The 20,725-nt window shown below is 49.3% G+C and overlaps 1 protein-coding gene and 1 long non-coding RNA gene across 2 annotated transcripts; one reads left to right on the forward strand and one right to left on the reverse strand.

The window, feature by feature from the left end:
• Positions 1-544: 544 nt before the first annotated feature.
• On the reverse strand, positions 545-16,534 carry LOC134481058 (uncharacterized). Its single transcript, XR_010056263.1, has 2 exons — positions 16,404-16,534; positions 545-14,246 (listed from the first exon to the last, which is right to left on the reverse strand). It is a non-coding gene; the product is annotated as an uncharacterized LOC134481058 (long non-coding RNA).
• Ifngr2 (interferon gamma receptor 2) lies at positions 1,349-19,621 on the forward strand. Its single transcript, NM_001108313.1, has 7 exons — positions 1,349-1,529; positions 8,815-8,947; positions 11,881-12,074; positions 13,861-14,003; positions 15,438-15,597; positions 16,424-16,581; positions 17,981-19,621. The coding sequence occupies exons 1-7, from the start codon at positions 1,460-1,462 to the stop codon at positions 18,113-18,115; spliced, it is 993 nt and encodes a 330-aa protein (NP_001101783.1). The 5' UTR covers positions 1,349-1,459; the 3' UTR covers positions 18,116-19,621.
• Positions 19,622-20,725: the final 1,104 nt, after the last annotated feature.

The following is a 20,725-nucleotide window of genomic DNA, read 5'->3' on the forward strand; positions in this document are numbered from 1 at the left end:
CTCTAGGCAGGAAGGGCAAGGGAGTAGATGCCAGCAGCGCCTGCCTGGCCTTGCCCTGACAAAGTTGCCTTGAGGCAAGGAGAGAACCACTTGCATTTGGGGTGCTGTATGCTTGAGGCATGGGGTGAAGATCCAAGGAATGCCCTTTAGCACTGTGCTGAAGGAGGGAGATTCTAGAGAGGGGTGTGGTAGGGAGTGGGGTGGGGGTAGGGAGTGGAGTGGGGTAGTAGAACTTCTAAAGACTTAACATCTGGGGTCAAGACCGCAGGCTGAAAAGCCCAGTGGTCCTGAGCCCTCCATGGCTTTAGCTGAATCCTTTTCCTTAACCTACCGAACGAAAAATAAAACATGCTGGGGGCAGGGCACGGGACACTGAGGGGCACACTTATTCCTAATCTACAGCCTGTGGGGGTTAGGTTTTCTCTCCTTTGCTGTTTTCAACACATCCTGTTGAAAAGGACCCCCACAAACCCTCCTCTTCTCGCTTGGTGTGTAAGTACATTTTTGTGTCTTGAAATTCTCAAAGCAAAGTTTGAATTCTTGCTAGATATTTCATCACAGACTTTTATAACAGGCCAACTTCAGGAGCCACATAGGCACAAGGGAGGGTGTCAGGGCCCACAACTGACTCCTGGGAGGTACAGGCATAAAGATCTTAAGCTCAAGGCCAGCTTCAATTACAGTTTAAAGTCAACTCCAGCGTCCTGAGACGGAGACCTCAGCGGTTAGGAGTAACAGCTGCGGGTTCCGATGACCCCTTTCTTTGACTCTGGGTCTCCCTCTAACCATTCCTCTCGTTGCCCCTTTTTTGTGGCGGAGGTGTAAACGTCTCTGCCAACAGGCTTGCCACTGGGGAAGGCTCAGGCTGGGAGCCTGCCCGTGTCCGGCTCTGGGGTCACTTCCTCGTAGCTTCACAGTCACAGAGGGCCAAACCCACAGATGATTAAGCAACCAGTGAAGTTCCTCCAGCTTTTCTTCCTCGTTCTCTGTGACACCACTGCCTAGAGGGTCCTCCCTTAAGTTACCCTCTGCTTAAAACGGTTCAAAGCTTAGCTCGATCTTTCGGGCTATTGAAGAGAACAGAATTCAAAATAAATGCACAGGTTCTTAAACCGTGCGTGACGGGAGTCGGAGGTGGGGATGGGTGTCCGCTGGTCTCTCTACGGTGGTCCTAAAAGTCCCTGGCCACGCCTTGGAGGTCGGCTCGGCGGGGTGCGGCCGGGGTCACCGCCGCAGGGTGCTGGGCTGCGGGGGCCGCGGTTCCTGGGAACGCCCGGGAAAGTCCCGTGGGTCGAACGGGGGCGTGGCTGGGCCCGGCGGGGGCGTGGCCTGGCTCGGTAGGGGCGGGCGCCGGGCGGCTCTGCGGCCAGGCTGGGAAGAGGCGGGCGCTCGGCTCGCCATGGCCGCTGCGGTTTCAGTCTGAGCGGCGTCCACCCCGCGGTCCCGGGCCGCCCGGGCCATGCGGCCTCCGCCACTGTGGCTGCCGTTGCTGTTGCTCTGTGGGCTCGGCGCCGCGGTGTCTTCTCCAGGTAGGTGCGACCCAGAAGGCCCCTCCCCCCATTCCCCGGGCTTCGGCGGGTGTCGCATCGGTGCGTGGGTGCCGCTGGGAGCCTACACCCGGCGCAGGGTGGGGGTCTTCGGCGGTTCCCGATCTGCGGGTTGATCGCGATCGGGCAGGGGACGGACCGGGAGGAATCTCCAAGAAGGAGCTCCAGTGAGTGTGGCGTGGACCACGGGGAATTCCAGGCCTGGAGCTGGAGAGCCCAGGTCGTTGTTGGCCGCTTGGTGCCAGGGAGATCTGCTGAAGGGCAGGACCAATATTGGTCTGTCTGGGCGGCGTATAAAATCCTGGTACTCAGTCCCTCACGATCTTATAGATGGGGAACAGAAATGCCCGTGTCCCCTCAGTGTATGAAGACAGGGGGTCAGCTGAGCCACACTTTTAATCCCAGCTCTACCCTACTCCACTCACACAAGCCCTTTACCTGGATTCAGTTTCCCCCCTCTTGTCCCCATCTGACTGTGTTTATGAGCCAGTCATCAAAACCAACAAAAGAAAGACATCACTGACCAAAAACATTGTTCCTCCATGATTATGTTTTGCTGGATTCTTTCCCATGCAGAGATCATATCAAAGCTTAGGTATCTGGAGTCTACAGTGAGTGCGGGAGTTGTGAAAACACAGAACTCAGAATGAGGAGGAAGGGTCCTGAAGTTTCCGACTGGGCCAGCTTGGGCTACTCGAAGACGGTCTTGGCCTGTGTTGTTGTTTTTTGTTTTGTTTTAAGTTTGGCCATTAGTTAAATATGCTCAGGAATTGGGAAGTTCCCTCCCATTGGAAATGGTGTTGAGGGGTTGATCCTGTGTCAACATCCCAGCAAAGACCCTTAAGTTTCCTGTCTCCTTATGGGCAGAGGTGCACAGAAGGATGTATCGCTTACATAGTTAACTTATTCTCCAGCAGTCAGGCAAAGGCTTCACTCTGATGTTCCCCATTTTGCCTTAAGCAATCCGTGTCTGACACACCCACCCACACAGTTAAGTGTAGGAGAGCCTGCAGTTGTCTGAGATATCTGTGAGCTGTGAGTTCAGAAGTCAATAGACGTATTTAGAAACTTTACAACTGACGTTTTCCTAATGATTAACTTTTATTGTATTCCAAAGTTGTGGCCTGTGGCTCATTAACAACAAATTGGAGCCTTAGATATTTTTACAACAGTGGCCTTTTGTAAATCTCTTAGGCTCTCATACCCCTCTTTTAACAAATAATAAAGCAAAGTTTTCACACTTTTATGATAAGAAAAACCTTACTAGGGTATGTTTAAAGAACCGCTTTTTAGTCACAATGCAAAGTGAAAATATCAACAGTCCCCTTAGGCCAACAGGTAATGAGAAGATTTCCCTCCATAGGTTATGAATGGACCTCAGGAATCATAAGATTGCTTTTTAACAACGTAAGGATGTTTGCCTGCATGTATGTCTGTACCACTTGAGTTCCTGGTGCCTACGGAGGCCTAAAGAGGCCATTGGATCTCCCAGAACTGGAGCTATAAATAGTTGCGAGCTGCTTTGCGAATGCTAGGACTCTGTAGACCATCTCTCCAGCCCCTGGAAACAAGGCTTTGAAAGGAACGTTTATAATTTTGTACCCTTCCAGGGAGTCAAGGATAGCATAACCATACTGTACCCTAGCGATCTGTAGTTGTGCTTCTCCCTTTGTTGGGTGGCAGCCATATGCTATAGATCAGAAAAACAAGACAAAAACAACATAATTGACAGTATGAATGAGACTCTTTAGTTATTCAGACCTGCATGGAAGGGTCAAGTCAAGACTTCTGCTTGTAGTTGTGACTGCTCCTTGTACTGTGGAGTTGGAGTATGCATACGTACGTGTCTGTCTGTGTGTCTGTCTGTGTGTGTCTTTGTGTTTATGTGTGTGTATGTGTCTCTGTGCGTCTGTGTGTCTCTCTCCGTCTCTGTGTGTATGTCTGTGTGTCTCTCTGTGTGTGTCTGTCTCTGTCTCTCTGTTGCTGTCTGTATTCTTGTGTGTGTGTGTGTGTGTGTGTGTGCGTGCATATACTTGAAGGAATGTCCAAACCAATGAGTGTTAGGAAATTTAATGTTTGGGTGTTGTTTCTTCAGGTGAAACTGTCTTGTCGTTGGATATATGATAATCCTAGCTTCTGTTTATTGAGACAAGTTGCTGAGGGCTGTATGTATATTTTTTCCCTCTTAATCTTATTTTATTCCCAGGAGGAGACAAATGATCCAGGTTAAAACCAAACCAAACCACTTTCTATTGGGGAATTTACTAAAAAGAGTAACTTCATGGCTAGGACTGAGGGGTGAGGACTGTTTATTTCCCTGTCACATTTAAGTTGCTGGAGGTGAGGTCATTGGCGTCAGGCATGGTTCATGTGAAGCTGACCAAGAGGCAGGGAGAGGCTAGAACCAGGGAATGGGTATAACCTTCAAAGACCCGTCTCTGCTGATCTGTTCCTTCCACGAAGGCCCTGCACTCACAGGTTCCACTGCCCTCAAAATAGCTCCACAGACTGGAGACCCAGTGAGCCTGTGGAGGACATCTCCATCCCCTAACTAGACCCACTTAGGGCAGCAGCATTTGCTGTCAGTGCTGCCGACAGAAGCTTCCTGGGAACAGGATGGGGAGAGTGGAGGAGAGCCCTCGCTGCTCCTGCAGAGGTCTGGGGTTTGGTTCCAAGCATCAACGTTAGGCGGTTCAGAGCCACCAATCAGGGGGTCAGACGCCACCTGCCCTCCATGGCACCATCGAGCACATGGTAGCCACATAGCCCCATGCAGGCAGACCCACACACACATAAATAAAAATAATGAATAAATCTTTTTAAAAAGTGAAAGGCAAAGCCAGATAGCATAGTCTATCTTGTGTTTCTGTTTTTAAAGATGTGATTAATTAGGGGTTTAAGATAGCTTTTGGGGGATGGTTGGAAAGAGAGATGCTTACTACCAACATTCTTGACTTAACTCTGAAATCTAGGATCTACATGGTAGCAAGAGAGAACACACACACACACACACACACACACACACACACACACACGCACACACACACACACAAACACACAAAGTAAAGATGGCTTCTTAGTTCCCAGTTCCCTATGGCTGCCTCTCAAGTAATGAGAGCTGGTTCCAGAGAGTTTGCAGGAGCTGCAGGCTGGCACAATATTCAGTGGCTCAGACCTGTCACAGATCAGCACACCTTCTTCCTCAAGATGCCTGTGTCCTGTGACTGTTAGGTTCCATGAGAAGTGACTGTTCCCAGTCAGATGATCTTAAAACTGGCAGTCTATTTTGGCGTATCTGGGTTACATCCAGTGTAATCACAAGGGAGACCGTTTCAGTAGAATCTAGCCAAGGTAGGTTCTTCCACCTGCTGCTCCTAGGATCATGACCTTTGTCCCTGAAACACATGCTGCTCTCTGGCCTGGAGCACTGTAAGATAAAGTTTGTTTTCAGCCACTAAGTTTTGGATCAATGGCTGCAGAAACAATAGCAAACTAACGTGGCCCCCATGTGTGGACACCAGCGCTTTAAAGACACTGCACCTCCTATGAGGCAAAAGCTCCCAGATGCTAGGGGACTGAGCAAAGCTTTGTCATTCTCCATGCGTGTGCCTGTGGCCTCTGAGTCACAAACCACTAATGATAAGAGCTAACTGGGTGTAGTCTGCATGAACGTGCTCCCTGCACCTCAGCCCCATACACTGCCCTCCTGCCTCACCCCAGGATGTCCTGGGATCCAGACACTTGAGACTTGATAGATTCCTAAGGACAGGATAGGTGTGTGGCCACACACTCCACTTACCAAAGGCAGCTTTTCTACACGCATGCCTTCCCTGCGAGGATGGACAGAGATCTACTGCAATCGTTAGCCAAATTCTGCCAGGTAGTCTGGTCCCAGCGACTCAAAAGGTACAGAAGTCTTTAGAACCATCCAGAGAAGGTCAGCACACCTGCCATGGTCTGTGACATGAGATAAAACCACGGGCCAAACACAAAGAAAGCGAGGAGGAGGGCGCCTGGGCCTTGCATGGGTTCTGCTGTTTTTTCCATGGTTGACAGCTGTCTGTCAGTGCAGTGCTCATTCTCCACATCTTCCAGAGAGAAAGCACTCCTGAATCCCACAGCATCTCAGCTTTTCTCTTCTTAAAGATTTATTTTATGTATATAAGTACACTGTCGCTGTCTTCAGACACACCAGAAGAGGGCATCAGATCCCATTACAGGTGTTTGTGAGCCACCATGTGGTTGCTGGGAATTGAACTCAGGACCTCTGCAAGAGCAGTCAGTGCTCTTAACCGCTGAGCCATCTCTTCAGCCCCACTTTTCTCATTTTCAACAGGCGTTCCCCACCCACCCAGTTCTTCAACGTATCTGTGTGGCACTGAGGAGTGACTGAAATATGAGCAGAGCCCAGAGTGGTGGGACACACCTACCCAGCACCCGAACTCACTCCTTCCTTCCGCAGAAAGACTGTATTGAGAACGCACTGTGACTAATCCCTCTCTCGAGACCCAAATGCCTTATCTGGAGGCAAACACAAGACACTAACGAGGAGCCCAGAGTATCTATGTGTAAAGTCCGCCCTCTGAAGGACTCCAGTGTGAATCACACTCAGGAGTAAAATCAGAGGAAGAGGGTGGAGGTGCAAGCAGGTTTATACCAGGTTTACCCCAGGGCTGGGTCTCAACAGACCCAGGCAGGGAGGCTCCCTGGAGAGGGAGCAGCAGAGCAAGGTCCCAAGTACAGTGTGTGCTGTTTCCCAGGGGGCAGCGAGGGGTTAGAGTGAAGAGGGTGAGGTTCCAGGACAGGCAATCCAGAATGTGGAGAGGGCTGCCTGGGAGAGTGCTTTATGGTATGCCGGACCGTCTAGCACTTCCCTGTGGAGTCCACAGTTCTGAGACTCATTTTCTTCAGGGAGTAAGATTAGATAAGGTTCCCAAGAAACTCCCGGTGGAGGAGGCAGAGACAAAGCCGTGCTGTGTGAGGCTTCCCTTAGAGCCAGTCCGAAAACTCTGTCTTGCCAGGTTAGCTTTTTGTTGTGTGTTGGGCATCCAACCCAGGGCTTTGAAGTGTGTCCCACTGAGCTCCAGCCCCAGGCCTGACGTGTATATAAAGCAAAGACAGGGATGGCTCCAAGGAAGGTTGAGGGGAAGGAGATCTGAGGGAGAATACAGCATGTGGAGGCATCCGGAGCAGGGAAATTGTAGCTCAACATGACCAGCAGACCAGGCCCTGGAGACGAGAGTAAGGAAGGCAAAAGAGGCCAGAGAAAGCACATGGCCCAAATGTCAGGATCACCTAGGAATGAGAAGCAGGGGGAGAAGCCGGTGAGCTGGAGTTTAGGATACTCAGGTGAGAAGAGCTGAGGGGAGCCGCAGGTCCTGAGTGGGCCTGGAGGCAGCAGACACTTGGTATGTTAATGTTACTAGGCACCAGGATTAGTCATTTGTCCTGAGTTCCTTTTGTATCTGAGAACTGAATAGCTCTTCCACTCGTGGTTAGAGTAAGTTTCTTTCTAACTTGGTCCCTAGTGTTCCTCTCGATTGTGAGAATAGGGACCCGGCAGAGGAAGAAGGTATTCCTTCCAGTTCCTCCAGAGGCACGAGCGATGGTGAGGGGAGGGGTGTTAGGCAGAATATTGTCCTTTAGAAGATGTTCAGGCACTGATCTCCGGACCTTTGGGATACATGACCTGACAAAAGGGGCTTTGCAGGTCTGACTGAGGTGAAGACCCTGACTGGGGATGATCCTGGATTCTGAGCTACACAGACTCACAGTCATTGCTGGGGTCCTTGAGAGATAGAGTAAGGAGCCATGAAATTGAACCAGAGAGAGGGCAACGCAAGGCAGAGAAAGGGGCCACAAGCCAAAGAATGCGTAGCTTCCGGAGCACAAAACAGGAGGAGCCCTGGGTTTTTCTCTGGGTGACTCCAGAAGGAACAGGGCCCCTGCCGCCATCTCCACCCTAGGCCTGTTTCACACACCTGATCTCGGAGTGACAATAAATGATAATGAGGTGAAGTAGATGAGATGCTACGACTCAGTTGGGAAATGCTACAGCTGGGACAGAAACCCAATGCAGGCAGGAAAAGCCGTTTCAGATTTGTCCATGGGCGCCTGGCTTCCCCCAGGCCCTCAGTGAGCTGACCGGGCCTGCCCTCTGCCTTGCTGCTTCAGACATCTGGCTTGGACCGCCTGCTCCCCTGAGGCCTGTGTCAATGGTTAGCAGTGTTGAGCAGCCAGAGGTCACAGAGGTGGAGGCGCTGGGCAGTCTGGATAGACAGGTGTCTGCAGCTGGTGGCGGTACACCATGCTGCGGGGGCTGGAGGCTCCTCCGCACCCTTCTTCTGGCTTTGAAGGACTCCCTGAAAACATGTGGTTTGGGTTTCCTGCATTGAACTCTGGAGCCTGTTTTTCTTCCCACCTTCTGAATATTTCTCATTAATCTTTCGATCAAAGAAAGAGTAACAACGATTTCCCTTCTGAGAGAAGGTTCCAGTGTTTTCAGTCTCTAAAGGATCCGCCTGACAGGATGGTTGGAGCTGGTCTCTTTGGGAAGTCTGCTGCCTCCAGGGAACACGGTCTTTTGTGACTTGTGGCTCTCAGGGCGGGGAGGCAATTTAAAAGTGTACACATTTCCACTGTGGCTTCGAAGCTGGGATTCAGAGAGTTATTTAGATCTCAGCGATGAGATGCTGAGAGTTTTCGAGAAGCAGATGGTGTGTGCTCTTGCCCTCATGTCAAGCGCCTTTGGGAGTTGCCTATCTGATCTGGGGCATCTGCATCAACACATACATGCAGCGTCACCTTGGGACCCCACCTGGGCCTAGGAGATGCCCATTCTTTGGGGTGCTCTACTATTTTTTTTTTGGTTCTTTTTTTCGGAGCTGGGGACCGAACCCAGGGCCTTGGGGGTGCTCTACTATTGACTGCAGAAAGATGGAGTCCTGGGCAGCCCGCAGTCAAGTGTCTCACGTGGTATATGTAGGAACCCAGTGTAGTCACCCAGTGTAGAAAGGCTGTGGTTACCACCACCTAGAGGGTAACCTAAAATATGTCTTCCACAGTGCCCTCCTTACAATCAGGCCCAGAGGGTGCGACAGGGAGAACAGGCACGCCCATCCCAGAACCAAACTGCAACCAGAGCTGTGTTAAATAAATGGTTTTCATAATGGGCACCGAAAGGGTTTTTTGTTTGTTTGTTTTTGTAATTCTGGATTTCCCTCTTCTCTCCCACCCATTCCTCCTCTCCTTCCCTGTTCCTCCCAAGACTCCTTGTCCCAGCTTGCTGCCCCTAGGAAGCTGAAGCTTCACCTGTACAATGACGAGCAGATGCTAAGCTGGGAGCCTTCGCCCTCCAGCAACGACACGAGACCAGTGGTCTACCAGGTGGAGTACAGCTAGTAAGTGGATGCTCTGTGGGTCTGGGACCTTTGTGGGAGGTTGGATGGAAGCCTGGAGTCAGATCCTGACTAGGGCTCTCAGCACGACTGTGGTGAAACCTCCTGCACATTTGAAAGGTTCAAAGACAGAGATTTCAGTCACCTCCTCCTGCTCATCAGCGGTGGATTTAAGTCTGGCTGTCAGAGAACACTGGCTGCTGGGACCTCCTTTAGGGGTGAAAGTTAATCCCTTTGTTCTGAACAGAGCAAGGGTCCACTTCCGCCCTGGGAAGGCAAGAGGTGACTTTCGGGTTTAAAACCTCAGCGTCCAAAGTGAGCCCACTTAGGGATGTATTCGGGCGCACTACAATGAGTTCTCAGTTTCTCACCTGGTTTTCTGTTCTGAATAATGGAGTGTTCACACTCTTTGTTCTGCCTCTCACCTCCGTTCTGTGTTTCTCATCTGTGGCCACCACTCGATTTACAAAGAAGTATTCGCTAAGAAACTGGGCTCAGTGAAACGGTTTTGTTTTTGGTTTTTTGGGTCCTGTAAGTTAGTTGAAGATTACGGTGAAATCACTAGGCTCATGGTAGTAAACAAATTACCAGTTTGTTTTGAGAGAAGCATTCCCATTCTGCTCAGATAGCCCTGGAACTAGCGAGCCTCCCACCTCAGTCTCCAAGGGGTAGCTGAGATCCCAGGCCTGTGTCACTGTCCTCTGTGCTTTCTTTAAAAGGCTTCCTTTCACCACAGAGCTTTGTAGTATAGTCTGACTTGTTTGACTCTAGGGATTTTTGTTTGTTTGTGGGGCAGGTGGGTGTGTACACAAGCGTGTGCAAACCTCTCTCACACACATACACACACACAAATTCACGTACGCACACAGGCATGTGGAAGCCAGAGAGCATGGCAAAGTGCCTTCCTTAGTCCCACTGCCCCCCTTTTTTGAGACAGTCTCTCAGTGAACCCGGAACTCCAATTCAGCTAGATAGGCAGAGTCGGGATCTTCCTGTTTCTCCTCCATGCTTGCCTGTGCCCGTGACACTGGGGTTTTACAGGTTCGCTTGGATGCTGAGGGTCTGAACCAGGCAGGCAGTTTAACAACAGCCACTTCCCCAGCCCCCTTCCTTTCTTTCTTTTTGGTAAACATTTTGTATCTTTTTATCAGAGGTTGAGGTTGGTTTTAGTAAAAGAAGCATTGGTAAAAACTAGAGCAGGCTGGTCCTCCACCCCCACCCATTCTGCCGTGGCTCTGGTGAGGGCAAGAGGGCTTTGTTTTTGTTTGGCTTAAAATCAGTTTCCTTGTTTGAGGTTTTTGGTTTTTTGTTTTTTTTGTTTTTAACTTATTTTGAGACTAAGACTTAAGAACTATGTTTGTCTGTGGTCAAGCAGAACTGGCATTGTACATGAAGCTTTTTAAGGTCTTGGTAGCAAAGCCAAATCCACAGGAGCGTCTAGGCTGTGTCAAGTTAGCAGTTAGGGCTGGAGAGATGGCTCACTGACTGCTCTTCCAGAGGACCCGAGTTCAATTCCCAGCAACCACTTGGTGGCTCACAACCATCTGTAATGGGATCTGATGCCCTCTTCTGGTGTGTCTGAAGACAGCACATAAAATAAAGAAGTAAATCTTTAAAAAAAAAAAAAAAGGTTAGCAGTTAAAATACACCATCGACCACACGCTCTCCCACAAAGCCTTAGGTAATTTCTGAAGCAGAAGTCCAGCATGACCCTGTGCACACTGTAGAGAGAATCTCTTGTCTCGTGCACTGTGTAGAAGCGTCACCGGTCAAGGAAAAGCAGACTGCCTTTTAGCAAAAGGTGGCAAGAAATATGTGGGAGTTCCGATAGAAAAGGGTGGAACTCTGGTAATTCATCAGAGGCGCTGGAGGTGGGAGAGGTAACCAGTTGTGTGGCACTCATAGAATAGAATAAACGGGATATATAAGGCACGAGCTAGAAGGGAGTGAGCCAGAGCTTTCAGCCTAGGCATTTATTCATACGAAAGTCTCTGAGTCTTTATTCCGGGACAGAGAGGCCAGGTGGAAAAGCTTGTGGCCACAGCATGGAAGCCTGGATGACTGCTATTAGTAAAGCTTAGACCGACTGACTGGGCAGAGCTCGACGGACTGTATGACTGAGCTGTGTTCATTTCATCCTTCATTTAAATGCAGCCAAAATCACTGTATTATTGTCCTCTATATGCAAAGGGATCCATCCCTTCCCTCAGAACCCCTATCCCCCCATAAGTCTGTCTTCTGAGAAACGTTCTTAAAAATTGTTCCGAGATGGGTGGTGGTGGCTCACACGTTTAGTCCCAGCACACAAATGCACATAAAAATAAAAGACAGAATCTTAAAGCTTTAGAGGAAGCTGGTATAGTGTATATCTTGAATGGACCTACCATAACAGCAGCCACAAGAGACCAGTCGTTCACATTCATAGGGTATGGTTCCAGTCGTTCACATTCATAGGGTATGGTTCCGTTCAGGATGAGGGAGCTGAGACAGACAGCACCTCAGTCACTGGCTCTGACCGGGGCTTCAAGTTGAAGAGAAATAGAGAATCACTGTCGATGGGTACCAGATGGGGGCTGGGGGGGAGGGGTAAGTGACAACACATTTTAAAAATTGGCCATGGGGTTGGGGATTTAGCTCAGTGGTAGAGCGCTTACCTAGGAAGCGCAAGGCCCTGGGTTCGGTCCCCAGCTCCGAAAAAAAGAACCAAAAAAAAAAAAAATTGGCCATACTGGTCTTCTCTCTTTGTGCACATCCCGAGAGCATTGAACACCTGAGTGGGCGTGGCATATGAATTAATCTGGTCAAGAGTGTCTGGACTTGACCTTGGCCGAAAGGATGAGCGGGTGCCAATCCTTTGGAGAAGTCGGTGTCTCTAGAGAACCGTGTTAGGCATGAAGAGAGGATTCTGTGAATTGAGATCTTGCTTGCTTTCCCAGCGTCGATGGCTCTTGGCATAGGCTGCGGGAGCCGAACTGTACGGACATCGCAGAGACGAAATGTGACTTCACAGGAGGCGGCCGCTTGAAGGTTTTCCCATACTCATACACAGTCTTCCTGCGCGTGCGAGCCAGGCTCGGAAAGCACACTTCCCACTGGGTGAAGCTGGATCCATTTCAACACTATGAGAATGGTAAGAACTTGGGGAGAAAGCTGTACAGGGGCTGGAGAAGCGACTCGGCTAGTAAGAGCTCCTCTGGCTCTTGTTCCCAGCACCCAAACTGGGGAGCTCACAACTGCCTGAAACTCCAGCTCCAGCCATCCAGCTCCCTTTCCTGGCCTCCTCCTGCACCCACACCCACACACAGATAAATAAAGAAGACACAACTTTAAAAACAAGTGTCACAGGCCCAGGTTTTCTCTGTGTGCCTCTTTGGTGGTCAGAATTGAACCCACGGCTTTGGTCCTGGTCCTCATCCTAATATGCCAGAGACAAGTGGTAAGGTTGTCCGAGACCACTGACCCTCAGGCTGATGCTAAAGGAATAGGCTCTGGGACTCTAAATTTGATGCCACGCCTATTATTGTAAACAGTGTTTTATGGGAAGACAGTTACAGCCATTTTTTGTTGTTGTTGTTGTTGTTGTTTTTGTTTGTTTGTTTTCTTGATGTGGTGCTAGGAAGCAAGGACCTGTTACCTCCCAGGCAGATGCTGTACTGCTGAGCCCCCAAACAGACGCACGCACATGCACACACACAAACACACACACACACACACACACACACACACACACACATACACACGAGCATGCACACACACATACACACGCATGCGTGAATTCAAAGTATCAGACAACAGAAGTGACCACTGTCTAGATAGTTCATGCTCTAGTAAGCAGGTACAGTATTTTTGGCTAGGGTTTTTTTTTTTTTTTTTTTTTTAAAGACATGTAATCCTGGGTAGCACGGCAGATTTTACTGTTATCACTACCACAGCAAAAATGTGACAGAAAATTGAAAATAAAGATAAATAAGTTAATAAACAAATAACCCCACCCCCTCCCAATAATCCAGAACCATTAAAGTGCCAGCTTATTTAAAAGTGAGCTGGGGGTTCAGGGTGGCGCACACCTTTAATCACGGCACTTGGGAGGTAGAGTCAGGCAGATGTCTGTGAGTTCAAAGCCAGCCTGGTCTACAGAGCGAGTTCCAAGCTAGACAGAGCCACACACTGAGAGATCCTGTCTCAAAAGATCAACAGTGAAAGAAAAACCCAACAATACGGTAAATGTTACACTACGCCTATACTTAGTCCTGTTTACCTACATGTAACATGTATAGTTTACACATGAACACGGGAGACTGGGATCCTCGTATGAGGGCAACATGCAGTGTCTTTTCTCTCTGAGTTCAGTCCCTCGCTTCACATGATACTCTCCAGATCCAAGCCCACCTGTCTGCAAATTTCAAACCTTGCACTTCCTTTCCACCCTGAATGAAAACTTCCCTCCACCTTAAGTTTCTGTTCTGTTTCTCTGGGATTCTGATGCCTGTGGTGATTCTAGAAGCTTTGCTTACAGTCAGATGACTCCCAGCTGAGAAACAGCACCTCAGCTAGAACATCTTCAATGCCTTGTGCAGGGCCAAACCCTTGAGGTGGGCTGCGTGCCCCTCCCTGATGGGGACCAGGAAACAACTCCATGTAGCTCTAATAGATTCTGGCTCAGAGGGCCTTTCAGCAGGGCCAATCCTGCACCTGCCAACACTCCGTGGGTTCTACAAGGGCCTTTCCTTCTGCTTGGATGCTGGCTCCCCGGTAAACCTCATATTCAGAATGGGAATCTGAGTGGAGCTGGTTGCCTGTGTAAGTTAAATGTGTGTGTACACACAGTGCAGATGTGTATTGGGTTTAATAGGCATTCACAGTGTACATGGGCGTCTGTGTGTCACTCATGTGAAGTCTTTGTGATTCTATTTCAGTTACTGTTGGACCTCCAAAAAACATCTCGGTGACCCCAGGGAAAGGCTCCCTCGTCATACACTTCTCCCCTCCCTTTGACGTGGTCCAGGAGGCATCTTTTCAGTATTTTGTCCACTACTGGGAAAAGACAGAAACCCAAAAGGCAAGGACTCTTTCTTTTTCGTTTATGTTTTTTTTTTCTCTCTTTAAGAGTTTCTTTTTTTTTTAAGATTTATTTTATGTATGTGAGTACACTGTAGCTGTTTTCAGACACACCTGAAGAGGGCATCAGATGTCATTACAGATGGTTGTGAGCCACCATGTGGTTGCTGGGAATTGAACTCAGGACCTCCGGAAGAGTCAGTGCTCTTAACCGCTGAGCCATCTCTCCAGCCCCCTAGAGTTTCTTAGAAGAAAGAAGAAAGATTGCCACGTGAGATGGAAGACTCGGGTCACCGGTGTCTCCTAGAGCTTGAGCCCTGAGCCCTCCTCTGCCAGGAGGGTCTGAGCCCTCTTTGGTGTCATCCATTTCTGCTTCATGGACTTTGCTGCTTCCTTGCGTAAGATGGATTTGCTGTACCTGGACCTTGGGAAGGCCTAGGGACCTGTTTCTTTTCAAACAATTTAGTTAGTTAGGCCTGGCAGATGGCAATAGATTTGTGATGTCATTTAAGTTACTGTCACCACGGGAGCAATGCCAGGACAAGGCCCAGGTGGCCTTGCTCTCTTCTTTGATGTCAACCCCTCACCTCTACCCCCACCCCGGGCCACTTCTGGTGTGGACTGAGTGACAGTGGTCTGCAGTGTCATGTAAAGGGACACTGCACGAACAAGGCAGGTGCTTTAATCAGTCTCAGCCTCCAGACAGGTGTGGCCAACAGAAGGGCTGACACAGCCTGAGGCAGTCGAGTCCATCTACCCCCTGAGGACATGAATGCCTGTCCTTTCAACCACAAAGGGATTAGCACATTCACTTCAGAGACTCTTTGGGAATAAAGATGCACTGCAGGATGCTTTTCTCCCTTGTCTAACCATACAGATGGTTCTTTTATTGTCTGCATGTGAGGGTGTGTGTGCACACAGGCTTGCATGCAGCTCCACACACCCATGCGTGTGGAGGCCAGAGGGCGACTTCAGATGGCCTCCTCTGTTGATCTCCACCTTAGTTTTTTGAGACAGGCTCTCTCCCTGAACCTAGAGCTCACCATTCTTCCAGACTGACTGGCTACTAAGCTCCAAGAACTGCCTGTCTCTGCCCCCCAATGGTGGAGATGAGAAATGGAACGTCAACATGCCGCAGTTTGCATAGGTGCAGAGGGAGTGAACCCAGCTTCTTGTGATCACACAGCAAATGCTGTGCCCACCAAACCATCTCCCCAGCCCAAGGCGTTAATTTTACAGAAGAAATTTCCACACTACTAGAAATTAAGATTTGTGACCTTCTGGTTGCCTCAGGCTTAATGGGTCCTCGTAGCCCCACGGTCCTATTACCATTTGGTTGTGTTCACTGTGTACTTGGGGAGTCATTAGAAAAGCTGGAAGCTGCGTGGCTCTGTCTGTCTGTCTAACCTGTGTGGCTCTCATGCTGTCTACACAGGTTAAAGGCCCTTACAAGAGCAACTCCATTGTGCTGGATGATTTGAAGCCATTCAGAGTATATTGTTTACAAACCAAGGCCCAACTGATTTTGAAAAACAGAAATATCGGACCGCACGGGCTCCTGAGCAATGTATCTTGTCACGAAACAACAGCGGATGGTAAGACATGCCTTCATTTATCCATTACCTGCTCGCAAAGGCTTCTCTTGAAATAGTGACAATAGCTCGCTGTGGTGTGGCCAGTGGCGGGAGCAGCCCTGGAAGTTCTGACCTGACAGGAGAATTAGGTCTGCAGCAGCAAGGGCTGTGTTGGGCAGACTCCACAACACTTGGGACCAGGAGTATGTCAGATTTGTGGTCGTCTTGTTTCAGATTTTAAAATATTTGCGTATACATGATGAGGTGTCTTAGGGCTGAAGCCTAAATCTGAACAGAAAATTCCCTTATGTTTCATAGACACCTTATATGCATAGCCTGAAGGAGGTTTTGTATAATGTTTTTAGTACAGTGGTATGGGATTTTTACTGTATTTTTTGCTTACTTTGTGTGTGTGTGTGCGTGCATGTATATGTGTGTACGTGTGAGTGCACTTGAGTGGCAGTCAGAGGACACTGATATTATGACAGGGCAGGCAGAGGATGTGCACACTGCCCTCTGCTGTCACACCTGGGTCTGCAAGATGAAACACCAGCCTGTCAGGCTTATAGGCAGGCCCCTTTACTCACTGCTCCAAGCGCACTTGGGCTTGCACTGTGGCCCCTTGGATGAATTTGGAAGTGGAATTTCCCGTTTGTGGTATTACAGCAGGGCAGGTTTTGACCTTGGAATAGAAGTTTTCAGGTCAAAATTACTAGCTTAAGTCGAGGGCAGAGGGCAGAGAGCAGGGGCGGGGCGTGGGTTTTCCTGGGACAAGAACACGGCCCAGCGTGGGCACGAGGCGTGGGCATGGACGGCTGCTCACTCACTTTTCTGTTACCATCTTTAGCCTCCACCAGCCTGCAGCAAGTCATCCTGATCCTTTTTGGCATCTTCATGTTGCTGCTGGCACTGACGGGAGCCTGCTTCATCCTGTTCCTCAGATACCAAAGCCGGGTGAAATACTGGTTTCAAGCTCCACCAGACATCCCAGAACAAATAAAAGAGGTCAGTACGCAGACGCAGGAGTGACCCGCTGTGACACTCACATGGTAGGAGAGAACTGACACCCCGTGTTGTCCTCTGCCCACACACATACATCCACACAGAATAGCTAAGTAGTAAAATGAACGCTGTGTTAGGTCAGCGTCTGTATAAACACGTGGCATCCGGGAGATGACTTAAAGGTTTCCCGGGTTGACATGGAGAGTAACGGTTCCGGATGGTGCTTAAGGGCTCCTCCTGCCTCTTGGGTACGGCCCTCAGAGGAACTGAGCCTGGGTTACCACCCAGTCCTGGATGATGTTTCTCTGGGGCAGAAATCTAAGGTTTTGGTCTACTTTCTTGGGAAAGTGTAAAGAACTACCAAAGGCTGCTGATGTTACATGAGAGTAGAGAGCGGTTTCAGCTTCTGTGTGTGGGGTTTCACACCACAGACATGTGACTTCTGTTCCTCTTTCTGTTGGCCATTTGCACTTCTAAGAGCTGCGGGCAGAGCCTTGGAATCCTGAGTTTATAGCCAAGGGCAAAGGGGAAAGAAAGTTGGGGGCTGTGAGACCCCCCTCTTCACTGTGAGGACCCCAGCCTCACCCAGACATGTCCGGGGTTGTGTGTAGGTAGGAGTGGGGGCTAGAACTTAGGGATGTTCCCTGCTTTATCCTGACATAGCTGAATGAAAACTGAAGACTACTTCTTTTATTTTATTGGGCAGGGTGTGCGTGGGCGCCTGTGCGTGCGTGTGTGTGTGTGTGTGTGTGTGTGTGTGCGTGTGTGCGCACGGGCAGGTCAGAAGACAACTCTTGTGAGTCAGTTCTCTCCATTTATCATACATGTCTTGGGAACCAAGCTCAGGTGGTCAGGCTTGGCAGCAAGCACCCTAACCTAAATGTTGTTACATTTCTTAAATATTTTAAGGTTTATAACCCACTAAGTAGGCGCTGAGGATGGGGAGGGGGAGGGGGATTCCTACTTTCTCTGTGTTCTGCCCTTCACAGCTCTCATCAGATGAACAGAGGATGGAACACAGGTCCTTGTACTTTCTGGACAAGCATCCTTGCTCTAGGTACACCTAGGCCTGGGCCATTACAGAGCCAAGGCGTGAGAGGCAGGCACATGCTGGAAGTCAGGGCTACAGAGCCAAGGCGTGAGAGGCAGGCACATGCTGGAAGTCAGGGCTACAGAGCCAAGGCGTGAGAGGCAGGCACATGCTGGAAGTCAGGGCTGAGCATGTGTTGGCAGCAGATTGTGCCCCCCAGGATCACAACAGTCACAGTAATGATTGGTGGCGGGGGTGGTATCATTTCATTGATGGACAAAGTAAGGTTGTGCTAATTATGACTACACTGAGTTCAACTAGAAACCTTGTATGTGACTGTGTGTAACTGGCTGGCCGTCTACCCTTTTCTAGTATTTAAAGGACCCAGATCAGCTCATCCTGGAGGCCTTGGACAAGGACGGTTCGCCGAAGGATGAGGCCTGGGACTCCGTATCAATCATTTCGTCTCCAGAAAAGGAGCAGGATGATGTGCTCCAAATACCCTGAGCCAGGCCACGGTCTCTGCTTACACGGAGGACAGTGATCAGGGCAGCTTCTAGAGACTGCCACTGCCCCAGGGACATCTCCTGCGGCTTGGGGGGCGGGGGAGGGGGGATGGTATATTGTTTAGTCTTTATGAGTTTTCTGGATCCTGCAAGTATCTAAAAGGACTCCACAGAAAGGAATCTCAGGAAAAGAAAGGTTCCTCTCAAACACTAAAAGACAGTCAGTCCCATCACTGGCAGCCCACGCGGCTACAGGCCTGAGGTTCTTTCTTCAGTGTTAGCTGCTCTGGCCGTCAGAAGACTGGTTCCTCGGCTTCACTCTGGAAAATGAGTTGTCCCAGGCATCCCAGCCTGGCACAAAGAGGGGCCCTCGGTGTCCCCTTCATGCCCAGTGTGATGACTTAAATGTGACTACCCTAGGCTCAGGGTTTGCCTAGCATGTACAAGGCCCACCCCAACACCTCACGCACATGGAGGTGGTTAATCTTGTAAATAATGTCCTGATAATTTAAGTCTTTTTTTTTTAACCTAGAAATAAAAGATTGTATATTAAACTTTTTTCTAAAAAGTCTATCTGCTGAGTGGAGGTGCTGCACACCTTTACTCCTGGCTCTTGGGAGGCAGGGGCAGGAGGGTCTCTGTGAGTTTGAGGCCAGCCTGGTCTAGAGTGAGTTCCAGGACAGCCAGGGCTGTGAAGAGAGATTCTATCTCTCTAAATAATAGATAGATAGGTAGACAGACAGACAGACGATAGGTAGGTAGATGATAGATTGATGGATGGATAGAATAGATAGACGGATGGATAGATGGATGGCTGGATAGATGATAGATGGATAGACAGATGATAAATGGATGGATAGATGGATAGATGACAGACAGATGGATAGATAGATAGATAGTAGGTAGGTAGATAGATGATAGGTAGATGGTGGATGGATAGATAGACGATAGGTAGATGATAGATTGATAGATGGATGGATACATGGATGGATGGATAAATGGATAGATAAACATGGATAGACAGATAGATGGATAGATAGATAGGTGGATGGATAGTAGATGGATAGATAGATTGATAGATAGATAGACAGACAGACAAACTTTTTGTTTTTTTGGTTCTTTTTTTCAGAGCTGGGGACCGAACCCAGGGCCTTGCGCTTCCTAGGCAAGCGCTCTACTACTGAGCTAAATCCCCAACCCCCAGACAGACAAACTTTAGAATATTTGTATCTAAGCTCCTACTTTCTTAAGTTACACTTAGTAAAGCAGATGAGTCCGCAGGAGACTTCAGCAAGAAAGAAGTTCCTACCGTCTCATCCCTTAGTTCTTCAAAGCCAAAGGACACCACAGTTCACAAATGAGTCACACTGTTTGGCCCAGCGGGCCACCAACCGTGTTACCTAGGAGCACACCTGAGCTGACTGCCACTCTTGCTTGACTTCCCAAGGGCCCCTTTAAAACCCTTTGGCACGATTTAACATTCAGTAAGGGATGTACAGCTCCCTCCTTTCCCACATATGCACAGGGCCCATGTGGTCTGCTGTGAGGAGCCCTGCCCACAGCCTGACCTGACAGTGGGGGGAGCCTCGCCCTTGTTGGCATAGCCACTTCATCCTGTTAGGCCCTGTGCCGCTTGTGGGAAGTGGGGAGCCTCTCTAACTAGACATTGTGTATCCGGCCATCTTGGTGGTGGGATTAAGGGCATTAAGGGTTATAAGGACAGGGCTGGGCTAAGAACTCAGTAGTCAGTGCTTGCCTAACATGCCCAGGGCCTTGAGTTCCATTCCAGGCACTGCAGAAAAGGATAAGGGAGACACCCCCACTGCAGTCCATCCATTTGGAGGAGGGGGTTAGTTCTGAGTGTAGTCAAGTTGACACCCAAGAGTAGCCATCACAAACTGGGGGGGTGAGATTGGTCTCTTGTCCTGGGGCAGGAGGTGGCTGTGGCTGAGCCCCAAAGGGCAGCCAGATTGGCTGAAGGTGGCAAGAGTGCCAGTGGAGAGCATGGAGCCCAAGCTCTGAGCAAATACTTTCTAGAAGTGGGGAGTGGGGCAAGCTATCTAAGCTTCTTCTCTGAATGAGGGGCTGACCCGGACACATTCACCTACTGAGAAGTCAAAGAGCCACAAATTGGCATGTTTTTGTAGTTAGCTTTTGAGACAATCTTGCCGTGTAGCTCTGGCTGGCATGGGACCATCTATGTGGAACACACTGGCTGTGTGGATCAAGCTGGCTTCAGCCTCACAGGGCATGTGCCACCACACCCAGAAGAAACAGAAAAGCAGTTTTACAACCCTCTTCACCATCCTAACGAACTACACAGGTCCTTATTGACGACGATGGTAAGTCAATTAAAAGTTTGAAGTCCCTTTTATTTATGGCCTGAGTGGGCCTGCGTATCTAAAAGCTCTCTCGGTGTCCAAGCGCAGGAGGATACAAAATTTTTAAAGGCAAAAAGCACAAAGACCGTACATCTAAGATGACAGTCGGGGAAGCTGTGAAATGGTCATTCCTGGCAGAACATGGTAATTATTTTGGACATAAGTTGGTGATTATTTTTGAATTATATCTTTCCTAGTTATTTTAGCTTCGTTGTTTTGGTTAATGCATA

This window comes from Rattus norvegicus, chromosome 11 (assembly GCF_036323735.1).
Source record: "Rattus norvegicus strain BN/NHsdMcwi chromosome 11, GRCr8, whole genome shotgun sequence".
Taxonomy (NCBI): domain Eukaryota; kingdom Metazoa; phylum Chordata; class Mammalia; order Rodentia; family Muridae; genus Rattus; species Rattus norvegicus.